This window comes from Salvelinus sp. IW2-2015, linkage group LG4q.1:29 (genome assembly GCF_002910315.2).
Source record: "Salvelinus sp. IW2-2015 linkage group LG4q.1:29, ASM291031v2, whole genome shotgun sequence".
NCBI lineage: Eukaryota > Metazoa > Chordata > Actinopteri > Salmoniformes > Salmonidae > Salvelinus > Salvelinus sp. IW2-2015.
This window is the reverse complement of record NC_036842.1, coordinates 37,986,421-38,012,488: the sequence shown is the minus strand read 5'-3', so window position 1 is coordinate 38,012,488 and position 26,068 is coordinate 37,986,421. Positions and strand designations below refer to the sequence as shown.

Below are 26,068 nucleotides of genomic sequence, written 5' to 3'. Positions count from 1 at the left end.
GCACGCCTTCATCATGTAATAACCAAGCACACCCACTGCCGTTCGTACAGTGAAACCATATGTCACAATCCTCACTGGCCTGTCATTCAGTGAGAACCATAGTGTTCACATCCTCACTTCTCGTCAGGTGAGAACCATATGTTCACATCCCACTGGCCTTCCGTCAGGTGGAGAACGCATAGTGTTCACATCCTCACTGCCTTCTTCAAGGTGAGAAACCATATGTTTCACATCCTCACGGCCTTCAATCAGGTAGAACCATAGTGTTGACATCCTCACTCCATATTGAAATGTGTCGAGTTAGCCGGCATATGCTACCATATGCAATGTCTGATTGAGCCGGCATATTCTTAAGCCATATGAATATGGTCTGATGAGCGGCACTATGCTAGCCAGATATTGCAAGTTTCTGATTGATCCGGCATGCCCTATAATGTTCTAGACGGCTATCTACATTGCATTTTTGAGCGGCTAGTTCTACATATATTGTCTGATGGCGGATGTGCTACGCAACATGTATGTGATGAGGCAAGCTACGCAAGGTTCTGATTACGATTCTCCATTTAGGGCTCATTTTCATGTACCCACTAGAGGCTACAGAGAAAAACCCAATAGTTGTACTGGTTCCATTTTGGCTTTTAAGTGATCATAAGGCAAGAGTTTTTCCTGAGAACATGACCTAACCAGAGAAACACTCATGGACCCTATATAACAAGTCAAAACATCACTTCCTACCAAATGGCAACCTGTTCCCTAGTGCACTAAACTTTGACCAGTTCGCCTATAGAAAATAGGGTGCCATTTGATCAAGCGCTTTGCCTTCGTTAGTGTACACAATACGTGGTCCCCCTCACCTAGGTGTCAAACGAGCCGCGATGGCCTGCGACACAAGCCCTGGTTGCTGCGGGAGAGCTTTATACCAGAAGTGACAAAAGCAGACTTCTGCAAGCACCAACAGCGACGTGGCGTGGACCTGTGACGGGAACGGTTACGTGGTTCAGAGGATATCGCAATGCCAGGGATACTTAATGTTCCACCCAGAGACAACCACTACCTGTAATGGGGGCAGTTGTATACTGCTCCAGACGTGCGCAATGTTTGCAGCACACACACACACACACACACACACACACACACACACACAAGCAGACAGCACCACCACCCACATCAACACACGTACACCAACACACACACAACACTACACACACACCACACACACAACACACCACACACACGAAGGCCAGTGAGGATGTGAACACTATGGTTCTCACCTGACGAAGGCCAGTGAGGATGTGAACACTATGGTTCTCACCTGATGAAGCGCCACGTCCGTGACCCAGTAGTTGTTGTCCTTGTCCGTGGTGATTCCATGAGGCAAGTAAAACCTGCCGAGAACACGGAGAAAACACTCCTTAAATGCTTTGAATGAAGACAACAACATCACGTCCTAGGAGTCTACTTAGTGCACTACATAAGGAATAAGGGTGCCATTTTGGACAAAGCCTGTGTGTTCATTACGTAAGACCACTATTAGGTCTCAAAACGCCTAATTGCCCTAGTTTGCACTGCGGTGGTAACGCTTCTTACATATTTCTTCCGGAGGCCTTGAGTACGCTGCCTTTGACGGGATCCACCACGAGAATGGTGGACTGTTGAATGGGACCCAGGGACTGCTGCTGGTATTTGCCGCTGTTGTCGAAGGAGCTGCAACGGAGGGAGAATGACTTGTGTTAAAATACAGAGAAAACGTATAAAATTGTCTGAGACAACAAAGGTGTTGGGCGCCCCAAACGGCTCCCTATTACCTACTGTATCATGAACTACTTTTGACCAGAGCCCTTGGTCGAAAGTAGTGTACTATATAGGGAATAGGGTGCCATTTGGGACGCAGTCACTCAAATCAATGTATAACAACCCAAATGTGATGACTCGGCAAGTCATATTTGTTTTGTTTGTTTGAAGGGGAATGCTATTACTTAAATCAGGAGGTTTCCATCTAAGGGGGAGGCGCCATGGACACAAAAGTGACAAAATCATACTAMTGATTCACTCAAACAATCCCAAATACTTCAACAAATACATTGAACTCTTCCTGAGTCCCTGCTATAATCAGTCCCTTCTGGAATTCCCTGAAAAATAACAGAGGACTCCAACTTTCACTCTTGGTTTCCCGATCCCTCACTTTTATCCTCAAACTCCCTGTGGACTCCTCGATGGAAAAACAATGCCTTATACCTAACAAACTCAGTAATGTCCCTATAGTGGAGTAAGCACAGAATATATAATAAATCACGCCTCTATCTAGTCTATGAAACAAAACTGCGTACGTCAATGAACACCACCAGGGACACATTTGTTCACATCCCTGAACTTTTGACCTTTTGATGAAGATTTTAAGGTAGGATAGCAGTAAATAACGAACGGTAGCTGGGGTGTATACTGATGACTGATATAGAGAGGGACTATCCGTTCTCACCTAATGACCTAGCTAATTCATTTCCCCTCTCATCTGGCTCCAGTCTTAAGAAGAGTACTGAGGCAAGGGCAGTTAGCGGAATTAGATTTTGCCTGTTAGCGCATGGTGGCTCACGTCGGCGGCTCATAAAATGTATGTTATTTCACAGGGAGAGTCTTGGCCAGTTAAAGGGATATTTTTCTTCTAAAACATATTTTAGTATGTCATGACAATTTTTGATTTGTACTGAAAGTTAGTTACAACTTAACTGTTGACAAGCACATTTTTCTGAAACCATATAAAGTGGACTAATGAACAAAACACTAAAATAAGTTTTAAAAATATATATATTTTAAAGCTATAATATGTAACTTTTTGGGCGACAAGACCAAATTCACATAGAAATGTAGTTATAGATCTGTCATTCTCATTGAAAGAAAGTCTAAGAAGCAGTAAGATATGTTCTATGTGCACTCTCTCTATGATTCCCGTTCTTAAGTTTAGTTTTACGTAGTCTTTCATTTTCGGTTTTGTAGACCAGTTTCAAACAAGCTAAAAATACAACATTTGGGGTTATTGCAAATATATTTCACAGCGGTTTAGATGGTACAATGATTCTCTATACATTGCTTGTTTTGTCACAAACTGAAATTAGGGGAACTATTAGAATTTTAGCAACCAGGAAATGGCGGCACGATTTCTGCATATTCTACCTTTAATATTGCACATTCCTGTAATTGATATGGGCCACATCACTGGAGCTGGACACATGCACTGGGATAACTAATTAGGCCCTTCAAATTGGCTCTGATATGGTCATGGTCAGCACTAGGAAGAGGGAAGCTCAGAAGCCAGGCTATGATTAGGCTAATTGAGACTGAGTGGTGCAGCGGTCTAAGGCACTGCATCGCAGTGCTAGAAGCATCACTACAGACCCTGGTTCGAATCCAGGCTGTATCACCGGCCGTGATCGGGAGTCCCATAGAGCGGCGCTCAATTGACCCAGCGTCGTCTGGGTTTGGCCGGGGTAGGCCGTCATTCTACATAAGAATTTCTTCTTAACTGACTTGCCTAGTTAAATAAAGGTTAAAATATTATTAGGATAATTGAGTCATGTGTATTTAGAAATACATGGCATGGTTTTGTCGTTAAAAAAACATGTTTTCCCAATGTGAATCTTTTTCACTACGCTTTTTACAACGATAAATTTAAAAACAGTGACAAAAATGTCTATGCTCTTGTTTACTTTAAAAACATGTTGCTTAAGGGGAGTGAAACAAGTCCATACTTACACTCACCATTATCACAAACTGATTTCATAAAAGTGGACTAAGCTCACCAATTATGAATTATAAATTCAGTATTGTCATCAATTCAAGGCCTAGTAAATTGCTGATATTAAGATAAATGCCTAATAAGCTATTTCTATACACACTGCAAATAAACTGCAAATTAGTGCCTAATATGTGATCCCTATACTACACTAGCTAGGTTTCCATCCAATTGGCAACCGATTTTCATATAAAATCCACATTTTCCCTCCAGAGATGTGTTTCCATCAAATTGACATGTTGCAGATAAAGTGCTGTGCGTGATGATGTAGTCCACATACAATACCTTTTGCAGTTAAATTCACATGTATCGAATAAAAAATACAAGTTAAATGGGTTTCCATCGCATTTTCAACTGTACTGATGGTTTTCTCACAATAAATATTGCGTTATATAGCGAGTGTGCAAACTCTGATATTAGCACGTGTTCGCTACAGCGCACGTATATCCTACACGATGGGATTATTATTTTGAACAAAAGTCAAACGGCAGCCAAGAATCCATTATCAAGTCACCAGAATAAGACCCTGGATATKTATTGGAAAGGAGCATCAAACTCATCACGGTGCACTTTCACCACCCTGTGAAGTTCATCATAATGTATTTCATCTGTAGCCTAATAAACTGCATGCGTTCCTGATGAGTCGTAGCGGGAGGACCACACAACATGTGTGGACAGTCCACTCCCAAGTTTACTTCGATATGATGGTTGTTGTGCCATAAAAGTGCTTCCACCAACATTTCTCGCATAATTCATTGTACCGACACAAAACAATCCCACCTTGTCTAGTGTATTTTGTTTTATCGACATTTGTCTTCATTAAATGTTTTATCCGACATGTACTTTACTCACATAAAAAGGTTGGATGGAAAACCTGTTTACTGTTACCAAAAGTTACAATCATGAATTCAGAAACCTTTTTTTTTTTTTTTTTTATAAACATCACCAAAGCCGATGGCGTCTCTTCACTCTCATCACTTTGCCCAGATAGCCTGCCTATTTATGCTAATCAGAGACCTGGGAGAGGTTTGAATTTGCATGGGGGGGGGGGGGGGGGTCGGGATATTCCTGGCCTAGTGACAGGTTACAACCCTGAACACTGGAGGAACACAGTGCCCCAATTACTGAGTCCAGTCAGTATCCCTACTGCTCCCTCTGAACAAAACAAACCGTTTGAAACATAAGGACAGAAGGAACCTTGGGCTCAGCCTGCTATACATCAAGAGACACAGGCTGCATCCCAAACTGCACCTTATTCCCGACATAGTGGGCCCTGGGCAAAAGTAGTGCACTAAATAGGGAATAGGGTTCCATTTAGGACACACCCACACACACAGAGCCTTAAAGGGATGCACCACTATCTACATAAAAGTCTTATCTGATTTTGGAGGAAAGTGAGACTGGATCATTTGAAAGAAGGGACTTCACTAACTGACGATCTATTTGCATTTATCCATTACCTCAGCCTCGCTAAACTGGTTTGTGCCTGTGCCTGGAGTGAATCTCAGAAGTCAGTTTGTTTGCAGTTTGTTTGCACGGTGGACAGACCAGGGAAAATATCCCAACACTCTTAAATTACTTGTCCCCCTTGTATTCCATTGACAGACAGGGGCAATATCCCAACACTCCTAAATKACTTGTCSCCCTTGTATTCCATTCACCACTGATCTGAATGGATGAGGGTAAATAGACATAGGTGATAGGTCTAAATTATCTCCAGTCCAAAAGTCCATTTAAGAGTATTTGGACATCGCTGACAGTCTGATAAAGTAAAAAATGTCTGAGTAGTTGTATGGAGCACTTCACAATAGACTGTGATGAGATGAAATGGTGTCATTGTCTGAATATTAATCTCCAATAGACCGAGATGAGAGGAAATGGTGTCATTGTCTGAATATTAAGCACCAATAGACCGAGATGAGAGGAAATGGTGTCATTGTCTGAATATTAAGCACCAATAGACCGAGATGAGAGGAAATGGTATCATTGTCTGAATATTAATCTCCAATAGACTGAAATATTCATGACACCAGGAACATCGATTTCCAGCTTTCTAAAGATTAGACTTGGAAGTGTTGCAATGCAAGACAATGACAATATTTTCCCAGTTTTTTTTTTTTCAGCAGCGGTGACAAAGTGTGTGGGTCAGAGTTTCCGTTATGAAAATGTGGCGTTGGACATTTGACCGGCAGCATTTTAATTTACCGGACATTTGAGACGTGTACCGGTAACCTGATTAGGGCATCCACCCACGGTGATCAGAATGACAGAAATCACATTAAGAATATGGTAATTAGTCTTAAAGGAACATGCAAATCGAGGAGGCAACGACGTGTGTCCTTACCGCGCACTTTGAAGGCGTTAGAATGACGCCTCTTGTTGGCTGAGGGAAAGTAAGTGTGGACTGTTATGCCGCATTCACATGCTAGTCGGAACTAGGAAAACTTCGGAAATATCCATCTTGCTAACTGGTTGAACGTGGCACGTGTTTAACTACAACCTATTAGCGAGTCAAACATTACTGAGTTTCCTAGTTCCGACTAGCACGTGAAAGCGGCATAACTGTCCACATTTACTTTACCTCAGCCAACAAGACAAGTAACGAACAGCAAAATCACTAGCCTATGCATAGGCAGAGCGTGAGTTCCAAGTTTGGGGGAGCACATTTTCACCATAAAAATGCACCTTTTACTATAAAGCATTCCATATACATCATTGCATTTGCCGACTTAGGTAAGATAGCCTACTATTCCTACTGTAGGGTTCACCTAGGGGTCATGAAAAGGGTTGTACCAAAATGTTTGATGTGTATTAGAATAATTGATTATGCTTATGTTTTAGTAATAGAAGGAGAGGGGTTATAAGACTCCTCCCTCCTTACATTTATAGGATCCGAGACTACAGATTAACTAAAAATATATTCTTTATATAGTTTTAGAATTGGTCCACAGTTGTTTGCTCTTTCTCTCTCTTATATAAAGAAGACCTCTCTTATAAATGTGTGACTGAGACTGAACTCTGCAGTGGAGTGTGGGAGATAAGAGACTAGTCAGACATTCCACAATAAATCTACTTTGGGGAGGGGACATTTATTGCCTAGCTTTTAGATAAACACTGAAACTCTATGTTTGTATAGCTATGGATGCAGGGTTTTGATCTCAGGAGTAAAAAGGTAATGACGTAGTCAGTGACATCACTAAGGCGGGACTTCGGTTTAATAAAACAACTTGAGACCTTTTGTTTGATGCAGAACTTACTCAGAAACATGCGTGCTGTGTTCCCGTTGTCAACTTCTGTCTGCAATTACATTAATAAAAGGTTTTTGAATTATTTAAYTAAAGATATTGTCATAATGCTAATTTCACCAATGAACCAATGATTGACAAGGACGAAAGGAACGAACCCTAACACTACCTTTACGAAAAAAAGATTGCAGTCAGACTGCAGTGTAGCTGCAGTATGCTGCAAATACTGCGTCCCAAATATTATTTATCTTTTACTGCAGTAATTTTGCAGTGTAACGGCAGTTAGAGCGCAGTATAACAAGGGGAGACACTAAATGAATATGACGTCCATTGTCCAAAAACTAACTTTTAAGTGGCACTGAACCAACGCTGACAAAGAGTGACTATGCACAGTGAGCACTCACCAGGGGCATGGCCGATGCTATCCGCTGGTGCCAACAAGATAGGCTATAGGCCTACTGTTGTTCACTCAATTAAGTTGATCATTTGATTACTAAATGAGAGTTTGTATTTTGAAATAKTGCGATATGTATGGCTGGGACTTTTCACTGAGTAGCAACTCAACAATCATCTACAGTTGAAGTCAGAAGTTTACATACACCTTAGCCAAATACATTTAAACTCAGTTTTTCACAATTCCTGACATTTAATCCCAGTAAATAAAAATCCCCGTCTTAGATCAGTTAGGATCACCACTATAGTTTAAGAATGTGAAATGTCAGAATAATAGTAGAGAGAATGATTTATTTCAGCTTTCATTTCTTTCATCACATTCCCAGTGGGTCTGAAGTTCACATACACTCAATTAGTATTYGGTARCATTGCCTTTAAATTGTTTAACTTGGGTCAAATGTTTTGGGTAGMCTTCCACAAGCTTCCCACAATAAGTTGGGTTAATTTTGGCCCATTCCTCCTGACAGAGCTGGTGTAACCGAGTCAGGTTTGTAGGCCTCCTTGCTCGCACACGTTTTTTTAGTTCTGCCCACAAATATTCTATAATTTTGAGGTCAGGGCTTTGTGATGGCCACTCCTATACCTTGACTTTGTTGTCCTTTAGCCATTTTGCCACAACTTTGGAAGTACGCTTGGGGTTATTGTCCATTTGGAAGACACATTTGCGACCAAGCTTTAACTTCCTGACTGATGTCTTGAGATGATATATATATCAATATATCCACATAATTTTCCTGCCTCATGATGCCATCTATTTTGTGAAGTGCACCAATCCCTCCTGCAGCAAAGCACCCCCACAACATGATGCTGCCACCCCCGTGCTTCACGGTTGGGATGGTGTTCTTCGGCTTGCAAGCCTCCCCCTTTATCCTCCAAACATAGCAATGGTCATTATGGCCAAACAGATCTATTTTCGTTTCATCTGACCAGAAGACATTTCTCCAAAAAGTACAATCTTTGTCCCCATGTGCAGTTGCAAACCGTAGTCTGGCTTTTTTATGGCGGTTTTGGAGTAGTGGCTTCTTCCTTGCCGAGCGGCCTTCAGGTTATGTCGATATAGGACTCGTTTGACTGTGGATTTAGATACTTTTGTACCCGTTTCCGCCAGCGTCTTCACAATTGTTGTTCTTGGATTGATTTGCACTTTTCGCACCAAAGTACGTTAATCTCTAGGAGACAGGGCAATGGCACGATTTTAGAGGCCCTTCTCTTGGCAGCAGAGACAATATGTTGCTGTTTTAAAGCACATCTACACATTTTGCCATGGAGGAGAGAACATTTGACAGTTTTAATGCTAGTTTCCTGCAAACAATTTTTTTGCAGTGGCAGCCACGATTTAGCAGCGGCGGTGCCCCGCTTCTCAATGCATTTAGGGGAAACACTGAATGCAAACTGTAAAAGTTTTTGTCTTTGAGAGAGGTGTTTGTGTTGTGTTTGGCCTCAGTACACACTGTAATATATTTCTTTACTGACATTCTTGCCAGGTATCTCTTGAAACAGAGTATAACTTTAAAGAAGTACTCTCAAAACGGGTCCCCGTTTTTTGTGTACTACTTTACCCAATTTGGGCAATATGTTATGAATTTSTTGTGCTTAAGATCCCGGAGTGCATCTTTAAGAGATCTTTCTGGTTAAATAAAGAAGACAGTTGTCCTCTCTCAGATAAACATTACAGTAGGGAAACAGTATAACAGTACAGTCGTGGCCAAAAGTTTTGAGAATGACACAAATATTGTTTTTCACAAAGTCTGCTGCCTCAGTCTGTATGATGGCAATTTGCATATACTCCAGAATGTTATGAAGAGTGATCAGATGAATTGCAATTAATTGCAAAGTCCCTCTTTACCATGCAAATAAACTGAATCCCCCAAAAACATTTCCACTGCATTTCAGCCCTGCCACAAAAGGACCAGCTGACATCAGTTGACGAGGACAAGGCTGGAGATCACTCTGTCATGCTGATTGAGTTCGAATAACAGACTGGAAGCTCCAAAAGGAGGGTGGTGCTTGGAATCATTGTTCTTCCTCTGTCAACCATGGTTACCTGCAAGGGAACACGTGCCGTCATCATTGCTTTGCACAAAAAGGGCTTCACAGGCAAGGATATTGCTGCCAGTAAGATTGCACCTAAATCAACCATTTATCGGATCATCAAGAACTTCAAGGAGAGCGGCTCAATTGTTGTGAAGAAGGCTTCAGGGCGCACAAGAAAGTCCAGCAAGCGCCAGGACCGTCTCCTAAAGTTGATTCATCTGCTGGATCGGGGCACCACCAGTACAGAGCTTGCTCAGGAATGGCAGCAGGAGGGTGAGCGCATCTGCACGCACAGTGAGGCGAAGACTTTTGGAGGATGGCCTGGTGTCAAGAAGGGCAGCAAAGAAGCCACTTCTCTCCAGGAAAAACATCAGGGACAGACTGATATTCTGCAAAAGGTACAGGGATTGGACTGCTGAGGACTGGGGTAAAGTCATTTTCTCTGATGAATCCCCTTTCCGATTGTTTGGGGCATCCAGAAAAAAGCTTGTCCGGAGAAGACAAAGTGAGCACTACCATCAGTCCTGTGTCATGCCAACAGTAAAGCATCCTGAGACCATTCATGTGTGGGGTTGCTTCTCAGCCAAGGTAGTGGGCTCACTCACAATTTGCATAAGAACACAGCCATGAATAAAGAATGGTACCAACACATCCTCCGAGAGCAACTTCTCCCAACCATCCAGGAACAGTTTGGTGATGAACAATGCCTTTTCCAGCATGATGGAGCACCTTGCCATAAGGCAAAAGTGATAACTAAATGGCTCGGGGAACAAATTATCAATATTTTGGGTCCATGGCCAGGAAACTCCCCAGACCTTAATCCCATTGAGAACTTGTGGTCAATCCTCAAGAGGCGGGTGGACAAACAAAACCCCACAAATTCTGACAAACTCCAAGCATTGATTATGCAAGAATGGGCTGCCATCAGTCAGGATGCGGCCCAGAAGTTAATTGACAGCATGCCAGGGCGGATAGCAGACGTCTTGAAAAAGAAGGGTCAACACTGCAAATATTGACTCTTTGCATCAACTTCATGTAATTGTCAATAAAAGCCTTTGACACTTATGAAATGCTTGTAATTATACTTCAGTATTCCATAGTAACATCTGACAAAAATATCTAAAGACACTGAAGCAGCAAACTTTGTGGAAATTAATATTCGTGTCATTCTCAAAACTTTTGGCCACAGACTGTATATGTAACATCATCATAGCTACTTACTTGACCCCCCATTGGTGGTCTCCCCTGTGGAAGATGACCAGGTTGTCGTCTGAGTCCAGGGCCAAACCGGACACCTGACCCAGCTGGAGTGGGCTCTCTGGCCAGTCTGTCACCTCGTCCAGATGGTGCTCTACACACACACACACACACACACACACACAGAGAGAGAGAGAGGAACGCCAGAAACCTGTGGTCAGCTTAACAATGCCATAGGGTCATTTCAAAGGAGGGGAAAAATGACATCTGGCAAGTCGTTCGCTAGCATGGGGTAATGTAAACCAAAGAGATTCCTAGCCGCCCCGGTGCAATGATCTCTTTTCTCACGTCATCACCCACTGTTTCCTAATCTAGATAATCTGCTAATAGTTTGGATTAATCTAAAGTGGAATGATTTGACACACACTGTACATTGCCAGGTCTCCCTTGTAAAATAAGTATTCTGACTTCAAATGGGACTTCCTAAATAAATGTAGGTTAAATAAAAAAATATCTGCATTCAGCAAGACACCATTTTTGGAATTGCTTGAGGACAGTGGAGGATGATAGGCCGCTGAGCTCAAATAAAAGGTTGCTGTGAGTCGAACGGAAGTGTATGTAAACACACTTCTGGCTACTATTGACGCATTAGCCTGAAAAATCTATTCACATTTAGTTGCTTGAGTGGATTTTCCTGCTCGTGCTCTTCTCTCGTTGATATGGTAACTAGGTCAAAGACCATTCACTGTCGACAATTACTAGATATAAGTAAACACATAATGAGACAAAGCTTATGTTAAGCATGTCTTATGGCCCTCGACCAAAAACATTTTCGAAATTGCTAGCATTGGATAAAAATGAACTGCAACAGTTTAGCTAATGAAATGAAACCACATTGAGGTTTTCATTATAGGGCTAATAAGACAGAGCAGAGTGCAATAACATGTAATGATGCATGTAATCATATTAATCTACAGAATAATGAAGCGTGAGCATGTCGCACACAACCACAAACATACTCTGCAAACTTCTGATAAATAAAAACAAAACAACATCAACGGCTGCAAGAGAGACTTTGTGAATTGTAGGTTGGAATGACAGTTGGCTAGAAGGCATTACAGTACAGTAAATGGGGTCAAAAGGTCAAACGTTCAGTTGAACGTAAACACAAGCACTGGATAAGCAATCAGGCGTAGTGAACACCTCAGAACAATTCTTCGCCTTATTAAAACGGTTCGATGATTGAAAAAAACCTATCATCATGTCGCTGGGATGGCATTTTCAATCAAAAATCATTGAGTGGATTTAGTATGTGCTTAAAACGTGGTTGAAAAGTTGCTAGGCCAAAGCCTTAAAAGGGTTTCACATTCAAAACAAAAAAAAGTTTACTTCAATTCGATTCATGACAAGTAATGAATGATTATGTAAAGTGCTTATGCCGGGTTTACGTAATGAATATGAAGACGTCATATAGAACATAAGCCCTTTTCAAATATCCTACTGGTATTTCCCAGAAGTCCTCTTTCACAGAAAAACACACATTTACATCTTCAAATACCACACGACCCAGTCGATGTTCAATATGCCAACATTCACTGCCTGCAACTCCATTCCACGCTGGCTGACTTCCCTAGGCAGTTTCTGCACTCAAAGGTATGACTGGGGCACCAACCCTCAGACAAACAGCTGAAAGCCTCTCTGCTGTATGAATAATTCACGGTATGATGTGGTGAGGAATGGCAATTAGTTGGTTAAAGTCTGGCCGGGAGACAACAAGGCGCTCCAACTGGTCTTCTCTCCACCGCCCCCAAAAACAGGAGCAGATGCATGAAATCAAATTAATTTACACCAGTTTGTGTTGGTAATTGGATTTTCCACACCGGATTGATAGAGCCGGGACGGGCGGGCCGATAGGACGCATCCCTGATGTCGTTTGAGATTTGACATGGAAACTGGAATTGAGCAAGTCACAACAAGAGCTCCGCCCCACTAACAGCTGGTTGGTACAAAAGACAAAAAAACAACTCAATTGGTATTGAGTAAGGGAACCTACTCATGCGAAACGTTCAATTAGATTTTTTTTGCAGCTGTCAGCAAGCTTTGTTTTAACAACAAAGAGAGGGATGTTACAAAGGGGAGAGAAASACACCAGGAAGTCCTAAACTAGTCTTATTTCAACTCCTTTAAGCTTTGTGTTAATCTTAATGATTTTCTTAAAAATAGTACGTGGCGGAGCGCCCTTATGTACTGTGTGTATTTTTAACAAATGRTCTTATAATTTCAATCCATAACTCAATCAATCAATCAAATCACCTCTGAGAATTGAGCCAAAATTGGGCATGCTAAACACTGGTCTGGAATCAGCCTTTGCTGCATGTCTCTTAATCTGAACCAGTTTGTTCAGAGCCTAAAGTTATCCCTGGACCAGCTACACTTCCAGTCTCATCAGCATGTAGGCTATAGCGCCAACACTGGGTGATTATGCGGACCCTCACAATACCTGATTAATGAGTGCAATGAAATGGGAGGACATGGGAATAAATAAATAAAAAGTTTAAAAATTATAATCACATAAGGGCATGCCTTGGAATTGAAACATGCCAAAGCAAAAAAAAACGTCTTCCAAACACGGTTGATGTCACCCTCCCGGAAAACCCACCTTCTTCTTCATCATCATCATCGTCAATCTCGACCAGGCCGTTAGCTGGCATTAGCGTGCTCCCGGGAGGCCTGGCCGTAGCCTCTAACTGGTGAAACTTGTGCACTCTGTCCCTCACCAGTATAGCATCCTCTCTGTCCAGGAAGCCTAGCCTGGGACTGGGCCAGCCCAGGTCCTTCTTTTGAATTATGCTATCAATCTGAGCCACCAGTTTGGCCTGGGCACTCTGCGCCTCGCCGGGCGTATACTTATGCACGTGTACTACGTCCTCGCTCTCGCCTAGGAGTTTGGACAGAAGGGAATAGAAGTCACCTGCACACAGACAGAGAGACAGATAGGCAGACAAAAGGAGGGGAAAGGGAAGGGAAAGAAAGAAAAGGGGAAACATGGGAAGTGTGAATACAGGTGCGGAGAGGAAGGAGGAGAAGTGTAAGTGCATTCCATTCTAGATAGTGTTGCTACGCAGCTGGAACAAGGTGTTAGCAGGAAACACAGACAAAGGTAGGTGTGATATAGCATGCAATCGGACCGTTAGTTAAAAGGATAGCTGGCAAAATTTAAAAAATTGTAAATTTACAAATCTTAACGGAAAAATCCACCAAAAACCACTCATTCCTTTAATTTACAGTGTTAAATAACACTAATATGTGAGAACAATATTTTTTGAGAACAAATGTTTAATTTTGGCGTAATAATAAGGTTGGTAACAACATGGAAAATCGTTGTGGAAATCTTTGCAGCTCAAGTCAACTATGTAATGCTCTCCCTACGGGCTGGCTGGCTAGCTAGCTAGCAAACATAGCTACACACAATAACACCAAAGATAATATCAGCATGTAAAGTAGCTAGTTAGCTGTAAAATCACCTAAAAAAACTGCACTATCAATTTAGGAGTCYCCAATCTCACCATGTTCAACCTGAAGATGCCTCACAGAGTGGAGTCTAACATTTGCAACGGCAGACATACTTTTGAGGAGATGGAAAACATTGCCCATGCTACGTCAATAGGCCGCACGGTGCATTCTGGGTGATTCTGGGACAAGTAGCGCGTGAACGGGAGTCTATTGGGCGCTAGCTCAAAAACCCAACATTAGCACAAATTTCGTCACCAAGAAGTACAACATTACAAATCTTTACAGAGATGTGAGATAATTAACTTGCTGTCTGTAATATCGTCTAGCTTTGGAATTGTGACATTACATACTTTCGAGGAAAATAGGCACGTTTATCGACATACTTTGAGAAGGGAATGCTTGACCAATAGCTTAGCAACTGCGTGACGCAGCATGACAACGGGAACGCGATTGGTCGACAGCCTGCTGGGTGGGGCATTATACGCTCCTTCTTTCATTTTATTCCAATCTCCTTTCTATAATATCTCTGACAATGGCACCTTGCAATGCACCCTGGACTAAAGAGACAGACAGATAGGAAGAATGTGCTAGACCCTCAATTAAATTACAAAGTTCTCAGGTAGGAATATCGCTAAAAATATGAGAAGACATCCTCCCGAGTTATGACATCAGCCAGTATTGAAATCTGACATGTATGATAGACGTTTTCACAATGTAAAAGTCGTATTCCTATTAACTTCCAGTGTAGTGAGAGAGACTTTATCACAGTGCTACATCATACCAGGCGCTTGAATGCCAATAACTCAGGTACACGTGAAAACATGAAATGACCCAGGGAATCGATAGAACATCACTCAGCGATGCATAAAWACTATATAACATTCAAAATGGGTGAACCTTTCCTTTAACTCACAGCATTTTGACCAGTAGGGGGTTGTAACATTTTTGGTACTATCCTTTGCTGTGGCTAAATGCACAGTACATAGAAATGCACAGTACATAAAATGTTACAACCCTTTCTCATATTATTGTACTACAAATAAATCTCAAAAAGACTAACAGACCACATACATCCTGTACACAATACAGAATACTATGGTTATGATATCTTCTTAGGTATGCTTACGTTAAACTGCCATCTAGGCTAGGCCTAAATCCTTCACCAAGCTAGCCAACGGGTGGCAGAGAGTGTTCTGAATGGATCGCTGTGTGTGTGCGATCACTCATTGCATTAACAGCTGCGACGGGAAGTGACAGTGTCTCAGACCACTATGTATTCTGGAAAGCCACCCTACATCTACGGCGGCATATAATCAATTTCTCAGCGTAAAAAGGTCACATCTGAAAGCAAGAACAGCAATCACATCCCATAAAGACAATGGCACTGAACTCTGACATACTGCATAGCTGCACAAACACACACACACTGCATTTCAAAGAAGAGGCTTCTGACYGTTTTTTAATAGGTTCATATTAAAGGTTAGGTAGCATAAATGTAACCAGATGTAACAAACATTTGTATTAGTATATGCATCAAAAGTCCCAAGACCTCACTTTTCTTTTTTTCGAGTTATGACATAAAGCTAATCAGAATTCAGAAGAATGAAAAAGAAAATGTTGGAAAATGTTTTCCGGGGATTGGTGTAATATGGAGGACCCGGCAAGCCAGCCTATCCACTATAATGCAAACTCCAACAGAAATAACTTCAAATGTATAACTTCAAATTAAACCAAATCGTTTGCACTCATGACTACTGGTTTTAATTAAAATGTTCAGCAAATACTTTTGAATTGTTAGAAATCAACTTGAAAGGTTGCTAGCCAACTAACCTGCTAACGTTAGCCCTGTTAGCCTGCTAACTTTAGCCCTACCAGGCTACTAACGTTACGTTAGCAGTGCATGAGTCAACACCTAGCTTACAGCTTAATTTATCAAAGAATGTTAGCTATATGCAGTTATTTTAGCCAGCAGCTAGCTAGCCAGCCAGCTAAAGTTCACTATTTAGCTATTAGCCTAGCCAACCACTACGGTTATGGTTGGCAAACTAAAGCTCAACTACTGGAGACCAGCTAGAAAACAACTAACACAACACAACCAAAACATAAGCGCAGATTAAAAGCAAAGAGAGAGCAGAGACTTACAGATTGATGGCTGGGGCCCATCTGATGGTAAAACGTTTAAAAGAGGGCAGGCTGAGTTAGCAACCAAAGCGAGGGGGAAGCAGGCTGGGCCAGCGGTTTGCTGATGTCAACGTTGTGAACAGAGTGCCCCATGGTGGCGGTCGGGTTATGGTATGGGCAGGCATAAGCTACGGACAACGAACACAATTGCATGTTATTGATGGCAATTTGAATGCACAGAGATACCGTACACGAGATCCTGAGACCCATTGTCGTACCATTCAGCCGCCGCCATCATCTCATGTTTCAGCATGATAATACACGGCCGGCCGCATGTCGCAAGGATCTGCACACAATTCCTGCAAGCTGAAAATGTCCCAGTTCTTCCATGGACTTCATACTCTCCAGACATGTCACTCATTGAGAAATTGTTGCATGTTGTGTTTATATTTTTGTTACTAGCCATACAGCGTACATGCTAGTATGGCTAGTGGCTAACATTAGCCAGCTTGAACTAGCTACCGAGCTAGCATACGAACTTGGTAGCACAGAGTAGATCCTCCATATGATGTTGAGAAATAGGGCATTGTTGGTAGTTTAGAAGATATCCAGAAATAAGGTCATTAATAAATATGTAATAACTCAAAAACATGGACTATGTTTATACTTAAAGGTAACCAGATCGTAACTACTTTCACCACACTGTTGTTATAATGTTGAGTAAAAACTCTTGTTTCCTCCCCTTTAAACTAGTTTGGTGCTGATAACAGAATGCTACAGTGTTGTWTCATCAGGAAAAAGATTATCACTGTTATCCGTTCTCTTGATCAGTCATCCCCTGTGTTTAGCGCTTCCTTCAAAAGGTGTAGCTCAATTCCAACAATAATCTCTCATAAACACCTTTTTTTCTGTCTTTATCGGTTGAGGGAGTCCTCTTTAATGTACAGAGACACACACGTACAGTAGTTGAGCTCCACCCACTGTGATATATGAACTGTAGCTGCTCCTTATTTATTGAGCCCATTCATCAGAGGCAGGATCGGCAAACACACACAGACAACACCAGAAGCCCTGAATGACAGCCAGTGGATTTGTGTCCTAATAACAGCAAAGGAAAATATAGCCAGCCATTTATCAAACTGTCCCAATCTGGAGAGGCCCAGATAATAAGAGTATCAGATTCTCAGGGAGGGAGGGAGGGAGGGATGGAGAGAGACGGAGATAGAGGGAAGGAGAGAGGGGGAGGGGAGACCGAGGTACATGGAAGGAGAGAGGGGGAGGGGAGACCGAGGTACATGGAGGGAGAGGGGAAGAGAGAGGAGGCGAAAGAAACAAAATGACAGTGATTGAATGTGTGAGTATGTGGGTGTTTGTAGGAGGAGAGAGAGGAGAGAGAGAGAGAGAGAGAGGAGGAGAGAGAGAGAGAGAGAGAGAGAGAGAGAGAGAGAGAGGGGGAGAGAGACAAGAGAGGACTAACCAGGTTTCCATCCAATATTTTTACGTGATTAAAACAGCTAATTTGGGGAGGGAGGGAGACAGAGATAGATGGAGGAGACGGAGATAGGTAGAGGAGGGGAGGGGAGACCGAGGTACATGGAGGGAGAGAGGGATTGAGGGAGGAGAGGGGGAAGAGAGAGGGAGGGAAAGAACAAATTGACAGTGATTGAATGTGTGAGTATGTGGGTGCTTGTATGAGAGAGAGAGAGAGAGAGAGAGAGAGAGAAGAGAGAGAGAGAGGGGGAGAGAGACAGAGAGAGAGAGCGGGAGAGAGACAGAGAGAGAGACAGAGAGAGAGAGGGGGAGAGAGACAGAGAGAGAGAAGAGAGAGAGAGAGAGAGAGAGAGAGAGAGAGAGAGAGAGAGAGAGAGAGAGAGAGAGAGAGAGAGAGAGAGAGAGAGAGAGAGAGAGAGGAGAGAGAGAGAAGAGAGAGAGAGAAGAGAGAGAGAGAGAGAGAGGAGGGAAGAGAGACATTGAGAGAGAGAGGGGGAGAGAGACAGAGAGAGACTAACCAGGTTTCCAACCAATATTTTTACGCGATTAAAACAGCTAATTTGTCGGTAAACTTTTCAAAAGTCGACAAAACAAAGGTCAGGGCTCTGTGCAGGCCAGTCAAGTTCTTCCATACCGATCTCAACAAACCATTTCTGTATGGATGGGGGCATTTTCATGCTGAAACAGGAGAGGCTTCCCCAAACTGTTGCATCATCTAGAATGTCATTGTATGCTGTAGCGTTAAGATTTCCCTTCACTGAAACTAAGGATCTTAGCCCAAACCATTGTGACGACCCTCCCACTCTGTCTGCCGTATTCTCTCTTTGTTCTTGTTTCCTTATTAGGATGTCGGTGGGCGGAGTTGGGAGGGTCATCAGATACATGGGAAACACCTGGGCCCGGTGTCTTCCAGGATAAAGACACCACTTCCCCATTCATGGGGGAGACTCTCTCCATGTAGACACCTTGATAGATTCGGTTATGTTTCATGGTGCTTTTTGGTTGTTTGTTTTAGCATCTTTCAACACCCTGCATTATCACATTCATGCATGCAAAACATTCACTTACACTGCTGATTGCTGATTACACACACCATTGTATATTATACCTAGTTTCTTTATCTAATAAATATATTTTGTTACTCCTTATTTCCACGTGGTCTCCCTTTTGTTACGGGCTCTGAGCCGGTTCGTGACACCATGAAAAACAATACCAGACCGTTATTCCTTATCCACCTAACTTTACAGTTGGCACTATGCATTGGGGCAGGTAGCGTTCTCCTGGCATCCGCCAAACCCAGATTTGTCCGTCGGACTGCCAGATGGTGTAGCGGGATTCATCACTCCAGAGAATGCGTTTCCACTGCTCCAGAGTCCATTGGCGGCGAGCTTTACACCACTCCAGCCGGCTCTTGGCATGGCGATCTTAGGCTTGTGTGCGGCTGCTCGGCCATGGAAACCCATTTCTTGAAGCTCCCAATGAACAGTTATTGTGCTGACGTTGCTTCCAGAGGCAGTTTGGAACTAGGTAGTGACGGTTGCAACTGAAGACAGATGATTTTTACACGCTACACGCTTCTGCGTTTTCCATTCTGTTAGCTTGTGTGGCCTACCACTTCGCGGCTGAGCAGTTGTTGCTCCTAACATTTCCACTTCACAATAACAACACTTACAGTTGACTGGGGCAGCTCTAGCAGAAATTTGACAAACTGCCTCGTTGGAAAAGTGGCATCCGATGACAGTGCCACATTGACATTCACTGAGCTCTTCGATATGGGCAATTATACTGCCAATATTTGTGTATGGAGATTGCATGGCTGTGTGCTCCATTTTTTACACCTGGTTTGCAACGGGTGTGGCTGAAATAGCCGAATGCACTAATTTGAAGGGGTGACCACATACTTTTGAAGTGTATCTGTGACCAACAGATGCATATCTGTATTCCCAGCAGTGGAGGCTCCTCAGAGGAGGAAGGAGACGACCATCCTCTTTAGTGAATTTCATAAMAATAGTAAAACATTAAAAAAGTTATCCTTTTTAGATAAAACTACACTAAATATAATCACGTCACCAAATAACTAAAACACACTTTTTGCAATGGTCTACAGTAGTCTCAAAAGCACTCTGTAGGGTAGCACCATGTTGTAGCCGGAGGACAGCTAGCTCCCATCCTCTTCTGGGTACATTGACTTCCAATACAAAACCTAGGAGGCTCATGGTTCTCACACCCTTCCATAAACTGACACAGTAATTATGACAACTTCCGGAGGACGTCCTCCAACCGATCAGAGCTCTTGCAGCATGAACTGACATGTTGTCCACCCAAACAAAGGATAAGAGAATGAATCTAGTACAGAAAGCATAAGCTACAGCTAGCTAACACTGCAGTGCATAAAATGAGGTGAGTAGTTGACTCAAGAGAAAGACAATAGTTGAACAGTTTAAAAAAAAATGTATTTCTTCCAAAATTAAGGAGAATCTAGAAAGAGATTGTTGTTTTTTTCACTTTCAGTTTACTAGCAAATGCAGCTAGCTAGTTCAGCCTACTCAAACACCGTGCTCAAAAAGAGGGATGCTATGTTAGCTAGCTGGCTATGACTATCCAACACAACACTGGAACTCTTGCAAGTCACGGTAAGCTTTTGGTTTTATTCATTTATTGCCACTGGGGCCCACCTGTGTAAGTGACAAACTGCTTAGTGACTGTACACTAACGTTACTGCATGATTGTAGCGGATTTACTAACACGTTAGTTCTATTAGCTAATATGGTGACAACGATGTAGGCTGTGTGTTGCGGTTTTGTGAAGTCCACAAGAGAAGGGAGAAGGTGAGATGAGGAGAGCGTATAGATGCGAGAAGGCGGCAGGTAGCCTAGTGGTTAAAGCGTTGGGCCAGTAACCGAAAGGTTGCAAGATCAAATCCCCGAGCTGACAAGGTAAAAATCTGTCGTTCTGCCCCCGAACAAGGCAGTTCCTAGACCGTCATTGTAAATAAGAATTTGTTCTTAACTTACTTGCCTAGTTAAACAAAGGTTAAAAACAAATAAAAAATGTAAAATACAATGTGGCTGCTATGAAAGTGAACTGTGTTTACGCATAATCAGGGGTGTATTAATTCCACCGATTCTGTTAAAAAACGTTTTCTTAAACGGAAGCAAACGAAACAAAACAGGGATTTGCAACTGTTGGACTAATGATTAAATCCTATATCAGCTAGATGCAGGCAAGAGTGTACAAGGCGGTATTGAATGTGTCACGGTCTGTCACCTAAATATTTTCTCTCGACCTGTGTGCACCTACATTGTAAACTTTCATTCATAGGCTAATTTGTAGCAACCTCATGATGGGTATTGGGAAAATTTGAGTATCATGTAATAGCCTAAACCTATCGCTGTTACATTGAGCTGGGTAAATAGAATATGAATGAGAGTCGTCCAATATGCTGTAATAGAAATAAGGCCATGCTCATTAAAAAAAAGAAATCGTCCTCCCTCATCTTAAACGGCACTGACTGCCACTGATTCCCAGTCATGTGAAATCAATAGATTAGGGCCTAATGAATTTATTTAAATTGACTGATTTCCTTATACTGATTATACTGATTTCGTCTTCCTTTGGCCGCCTCTCCTTCCAGTTCTCTGCTGCCAATGACTGGAACGAACTGCAAAAATCTCTGAAGCTGGAGACTTACCTCCCTCACAAGCTTAAAGCACCAGCTGTCAGAACAGCTCACAGATCACTGCACCTGTACATAGCTCATCTGTAAATAGCCCATCCAATCTACCTCATCCCCATACTGTATTTATGTATTTATCTTGCTCCTTTGTACCCCTGTATCTCTACTTGCACATTCATATTCTGCACATCCTACCATTCCAGTGTTTAATTGCTAAATTGTAATTACTTCGCCACCATGGCCTATTTATTACCTTACCTCTCTTATCCTACCTCATTTGCACACACTGTATATAGATTTTTCTATTCTATTATTGATTGTATGTTTGTTTATTCCATGTGTAACTCTGTGTTGTTGTATGTGTCGAACTGCTTTGCTTTATCTTGGCCAGGTCGCAGTTGCAAATGAGAACTTGTTCTCAACTAGCCTACCTGGTTAAATAAAGGTGAAATAAATAAATAAATAAAAAATAAAAATACGAACTGTAACTCAGTAAAAACTTTGAAATTGTTGCATGTTGCGTTACATTTTTGTTCAGTACACATTACAGCTACATTGCATGCTTATCATAAAAACTAGAAGAGAAGCAGTTCATCTCTCATCAACCCTCTACCAGGAAAGACTGGTATGCATGTTGCTGATGTTAGTTCTGCATGTGCGGTTAAGGGAAAGGCACGCTGCCCAGCTTTGAAAGGTATTTCTTTGCTGCACTTGACCATATTACCGGACAGTAATCAAGTTGGGACAGTTGATTTTTGATTTTTGTGTCAAAAAACCCCAACACAAAACATATTTTAATATGTCCCCATCTTCACCACAATTCTGTCAATATTGACCATGATAATTGCACAACCAATGTTATATCTAGGAGTTCAGCTTTCTCAACTCCCTCAATGGTCACACTCTTTATACACAACTCCTCTTGAGGTTTAGGTGTTAGAGAATGTTTTGAACCAAATACAATGCTTTTAGTTTCAGATGTATTTAAGACCAGTTTATTATGAATCACCCATTCTGATACCGACTAACTCCTTATAAAAAATGTCAGTGAGCTCACTGGTTTTGGGTGCTGACATGTAGACTGTGGAATCAAATCAAATCAAAGATTATTGGTCACGTGCGCCGAATACAACATTTCACCTTACAGTGAAATGCTTACTTAACCAACAATGCAATTTCTAAGTCTTTTTTTTTTTTTTTTAATAACAAGGTATTAGGTGAACAATAGGTAAGTAAAGAAATAAAAACAACAGTAAAAAGACAGTGAAAAATAACAGTAGTGAGGCTATATACAGTAGCGAGCATACAATAGTTATTCTAGATTTGTGTAAGATCAGTGGCAAATCATTTGTAAAAAAAAAAAAGAGAAGAGTAACGGCCCAAGGCAACTGCCTTGAGGGACACCACACTGTACAAATCCAATTTTAGAGAAGCTTCCATTGAAGAACACTCTCTGGGTTCTATTGGATAAATAACTGTTCAGCCATGTGATGACAGGTGATGTAAAGCCATAGCAAGTGAGTTTCTTCAATAACCATGTATGATCAATAACATCAAAGGCTGCATTGAAATCTAACAACACAGCTCCAACTATCATCTTATTATTCATTTCCTTTAGCCAATCATCAGTCATCGTAGTCAGTGCAGTGCAAGTTGAGTGCCCTTCTCTATATGCATGCTGAAAGTCAGTAGTTAACTTGTTCTCTGAAAAATAGCGTTGTATTTGGTCAAACACAATTTCCCCCATCAGTTTACTAAGAAAGGACAGAAAAGTGATTGGGCGGCTGTTAGAGCCAACAAATGGTGCTTTACTATTGTTGGGCAGTGGAATTACTTTAGCTTACTTCCATGGCTGTGGACACACACACTTCTTTAGGATTTGGTTAAAGACATGGCAAATAAGGGTGGTAATACAGTCTGCTAGCATTCTCCATAGTTTCCCATCTAGGTTGTCTATACCTGGTGGCTTATCATTATTGATGGATAGTAATAGTTTTTCCACCTCTCCCACACTAACTTGACCAAATTCAAAACAGCAATCCTTTCTCTTTCATTATTAGATATTTTATACAAAAATCTGATTGTTCACTGTTCAACATTGTCATTTTACTTCAGAGTTTTTCCACTTTACTAGTGAAACAGACATTGAAATTATTGGCAATATCGAAAAGTTTTGTTATAAATGACCCATCAACTTCAATGAACGATGGCGATGAATTGGGTTTTCTGCCCATTTAAAGTACTCCAAAGTCTTGTTCCATTGTGTTTTATGTAATTTTTCTTGGTTTGGTAATATAATTTCTTCTTATTTTTGTTAAGTTTAGTCACAACATTTCTCAATTCATAGTACAGTATGTCAACCAATCATCTGAGCATCCTGACTTATTTGCCACCTCTTATTTGCATAATTTCATTGAACCACAACATTTTTCAATTCACCATCAATCCAGAGGGCTCTAAGACTTCTGACAGTTCATTTCTTAACAATTGGCATTAATATTTCCAGTGCTGCATCTGGATTCACTTCCTCATACACATCAGACCAACATACATGTATTTACATCTTCAACAAAAGAGTACTTTAGGCCCAACCTTTGGCACTTTGTCTTTCCTTGTTATTGCCACAATGTTATGGTCACGACAGCTAATGGGAACTGATATTACTTTTGGAGCAAAGCTCGACAGCATTATTAAAGATATTATCAATACAAGTGGATGTCACAGATCCAACACTATTGGTATGCCCTCTCGTTGATTGAGTGATAACCTGGGTCATATTACAGGCATTAGTCACAGTTACAAGGTTCCTCTTGAGAGGACAGCTAGTTGCTAAACAGTCAATGTTCAGGTCACTCAGAAAATAGACCTCTCTGTTAACATCACACACACTATCAAGCATTGCACACATATTATCCAAGTACTGACTGTTAGCACTTAGCGGCTTATATCAACACCCCAAAATAAGAGGCTTTAGATGAGGCGGGTGAACTTGCAACCACAATACTTCAACAACATTAGAGATGAGATTTTCTCTAAGCTTTAAGGGAATATGGCTCTGAACCCAACATCACATATACACAAACTGACACTTTACAAGAGCCTGATTGGCTGACTATTAGCTAAAGAATGTTTTTTAAATTTTCACCTTCCCCATAGGCATTCCTGTCTTTCCTGTAGATGTTATGACCTTGTATTGCTATATCAAAGGAATTATCTAAGTGAGTTTCAGAGATGGCCAGTATATGAATGTTATCCGATGTTATTGATTTCATTATTGATTATTGATTTCATTATTAAGTTATTGATTTCATTATCCTTGTTTCTAAGGCTACATACAGCATATTAATATGTGCTATTCTTAGCCCTTTCCTGGGTAGCTTATCGACATCATATATGAAAATTAAAAAAACATTCTTTAGCTAATAGTCAGCCAATCAGGCTCTTGTAAGTGTCAGTTTTATGTATATGTGATGTTGGGTTGAAGCTACTGACCCGGAAGCCTGGCTCTCTCAGTCCTCCTAGGCTTTTGGGTGGGAGGGTGGACAATGAGCTTGTCGTAGCAGATGTAAGCAATGTCCTCACGCTCTCTAGCAGCTTTCATAGCTGGGATAAGTTATTTCTGCCTCTGGCGCACAGCTTCAGAGAAGTTCTCGTTGAGGAAGATGTTGGTTCCTCTCAAGTTCTTGGCTCTTTCCAGAACAGTCATCTTGTCCTTGAACCTAAGGGAACTTGACCTCTATCGGCCTGGGTCTGCCACTTGGGCTCGTCACAGGTTTTCCAGACCTATGGGCGTGGCTCCACCTCAATCTTTCTATGATCCATCTGCAGCTTTTCTTTGATCAATTTTTTTTACTTTCTTCTCAGACTCCGTCCAGGTCTCTTGTGGAGACTTTGGTATGCCATCCACAACAATGTTATTCCTCATGGATTTTCCCTCTAGATAGTCTGTTTTCCGAGTTAACTGTAATAATGATTTATAGACAGTGCTGATGTCATCTCTCGTGGACTTAGTGTTTTGTTATCTTGCTGCTTTTTCATGACATCCACTTCTCCCTGGGATAACTGCAAACTGTTCGGAAGGCCTTGGACCACTCTGGTCAGACATCCATCTCTCCCTGGGAGAACTGCAAACTGTTCGGAAGGCCTTGGACCACTACCATCTCTGGTCAGACATCCACCTCTCCCTGGAAGAACTGCAAACTGTTCTTAAGGCCTTGGACCACTCTGGTCAGACATCCACCTCTCCCTGGGAGAACTGCAAACTTTCGAAGGCCTTGGACCACTCTGGTCAGACATCCATCTCTCCCTGGGAGAACTGCAAACTGTTCGGAAGGCCTTGGACCACTCTGGTCAGACATCCACCTCTCCCTGGAAGAACTGCAAACTGTTCTTAAGGCCTTGGACCTCTCTGGTCAGATCGTACATTCTTTTGTCAGTTGAGTCCACCAGTATTTGACAAAGCGCTTGAATCTATGTTCCTGTTGCTGTAACAAGGCTTGTAGACATCTTGTGTTGATTTTAACTTTGGGCGGCATGATGGTAGCAACCTAG

At 41.8% G+C, this 26,068-nt stretch overlaps 1 protein-coding gene across 1 annotated transcript in view; it reads right to left on the bottom strand.

The window, feature by feature from the left end:
* The window catches only part of pam (peptidylglycine alpha-amidating monooxygenase), a 154,807-nt gene that overhangs the window by 34,152 nt on the left and 94,587 nt on the right, over positions 1-26,068 (bottom strand). Inside the window, exons 16-20 of the mRNA XM_070439610.1 lie at positions 13,376-13,687; positions 10,741-10,870; positions 1,588-1,704; positions 1,313-1,385; positions 855-973 (exon numbers count right to left, since the gene is read on the bottom strand). Of these exons, the coding sequence (XP_070295711.1) occupies positions 855-973; positions 1,313-1,385; positions 1,588-1,704; positions 10,741-10,870; positions 13,376-13,687 (751 nt within the window). The remainder of the gene's footprint in view (positions 1-854; positions 974-1,312; positions 1,386-1,587; positions 1,705-10,740; positions 10,871-13,375; positions 13,688-26,068) is intronic.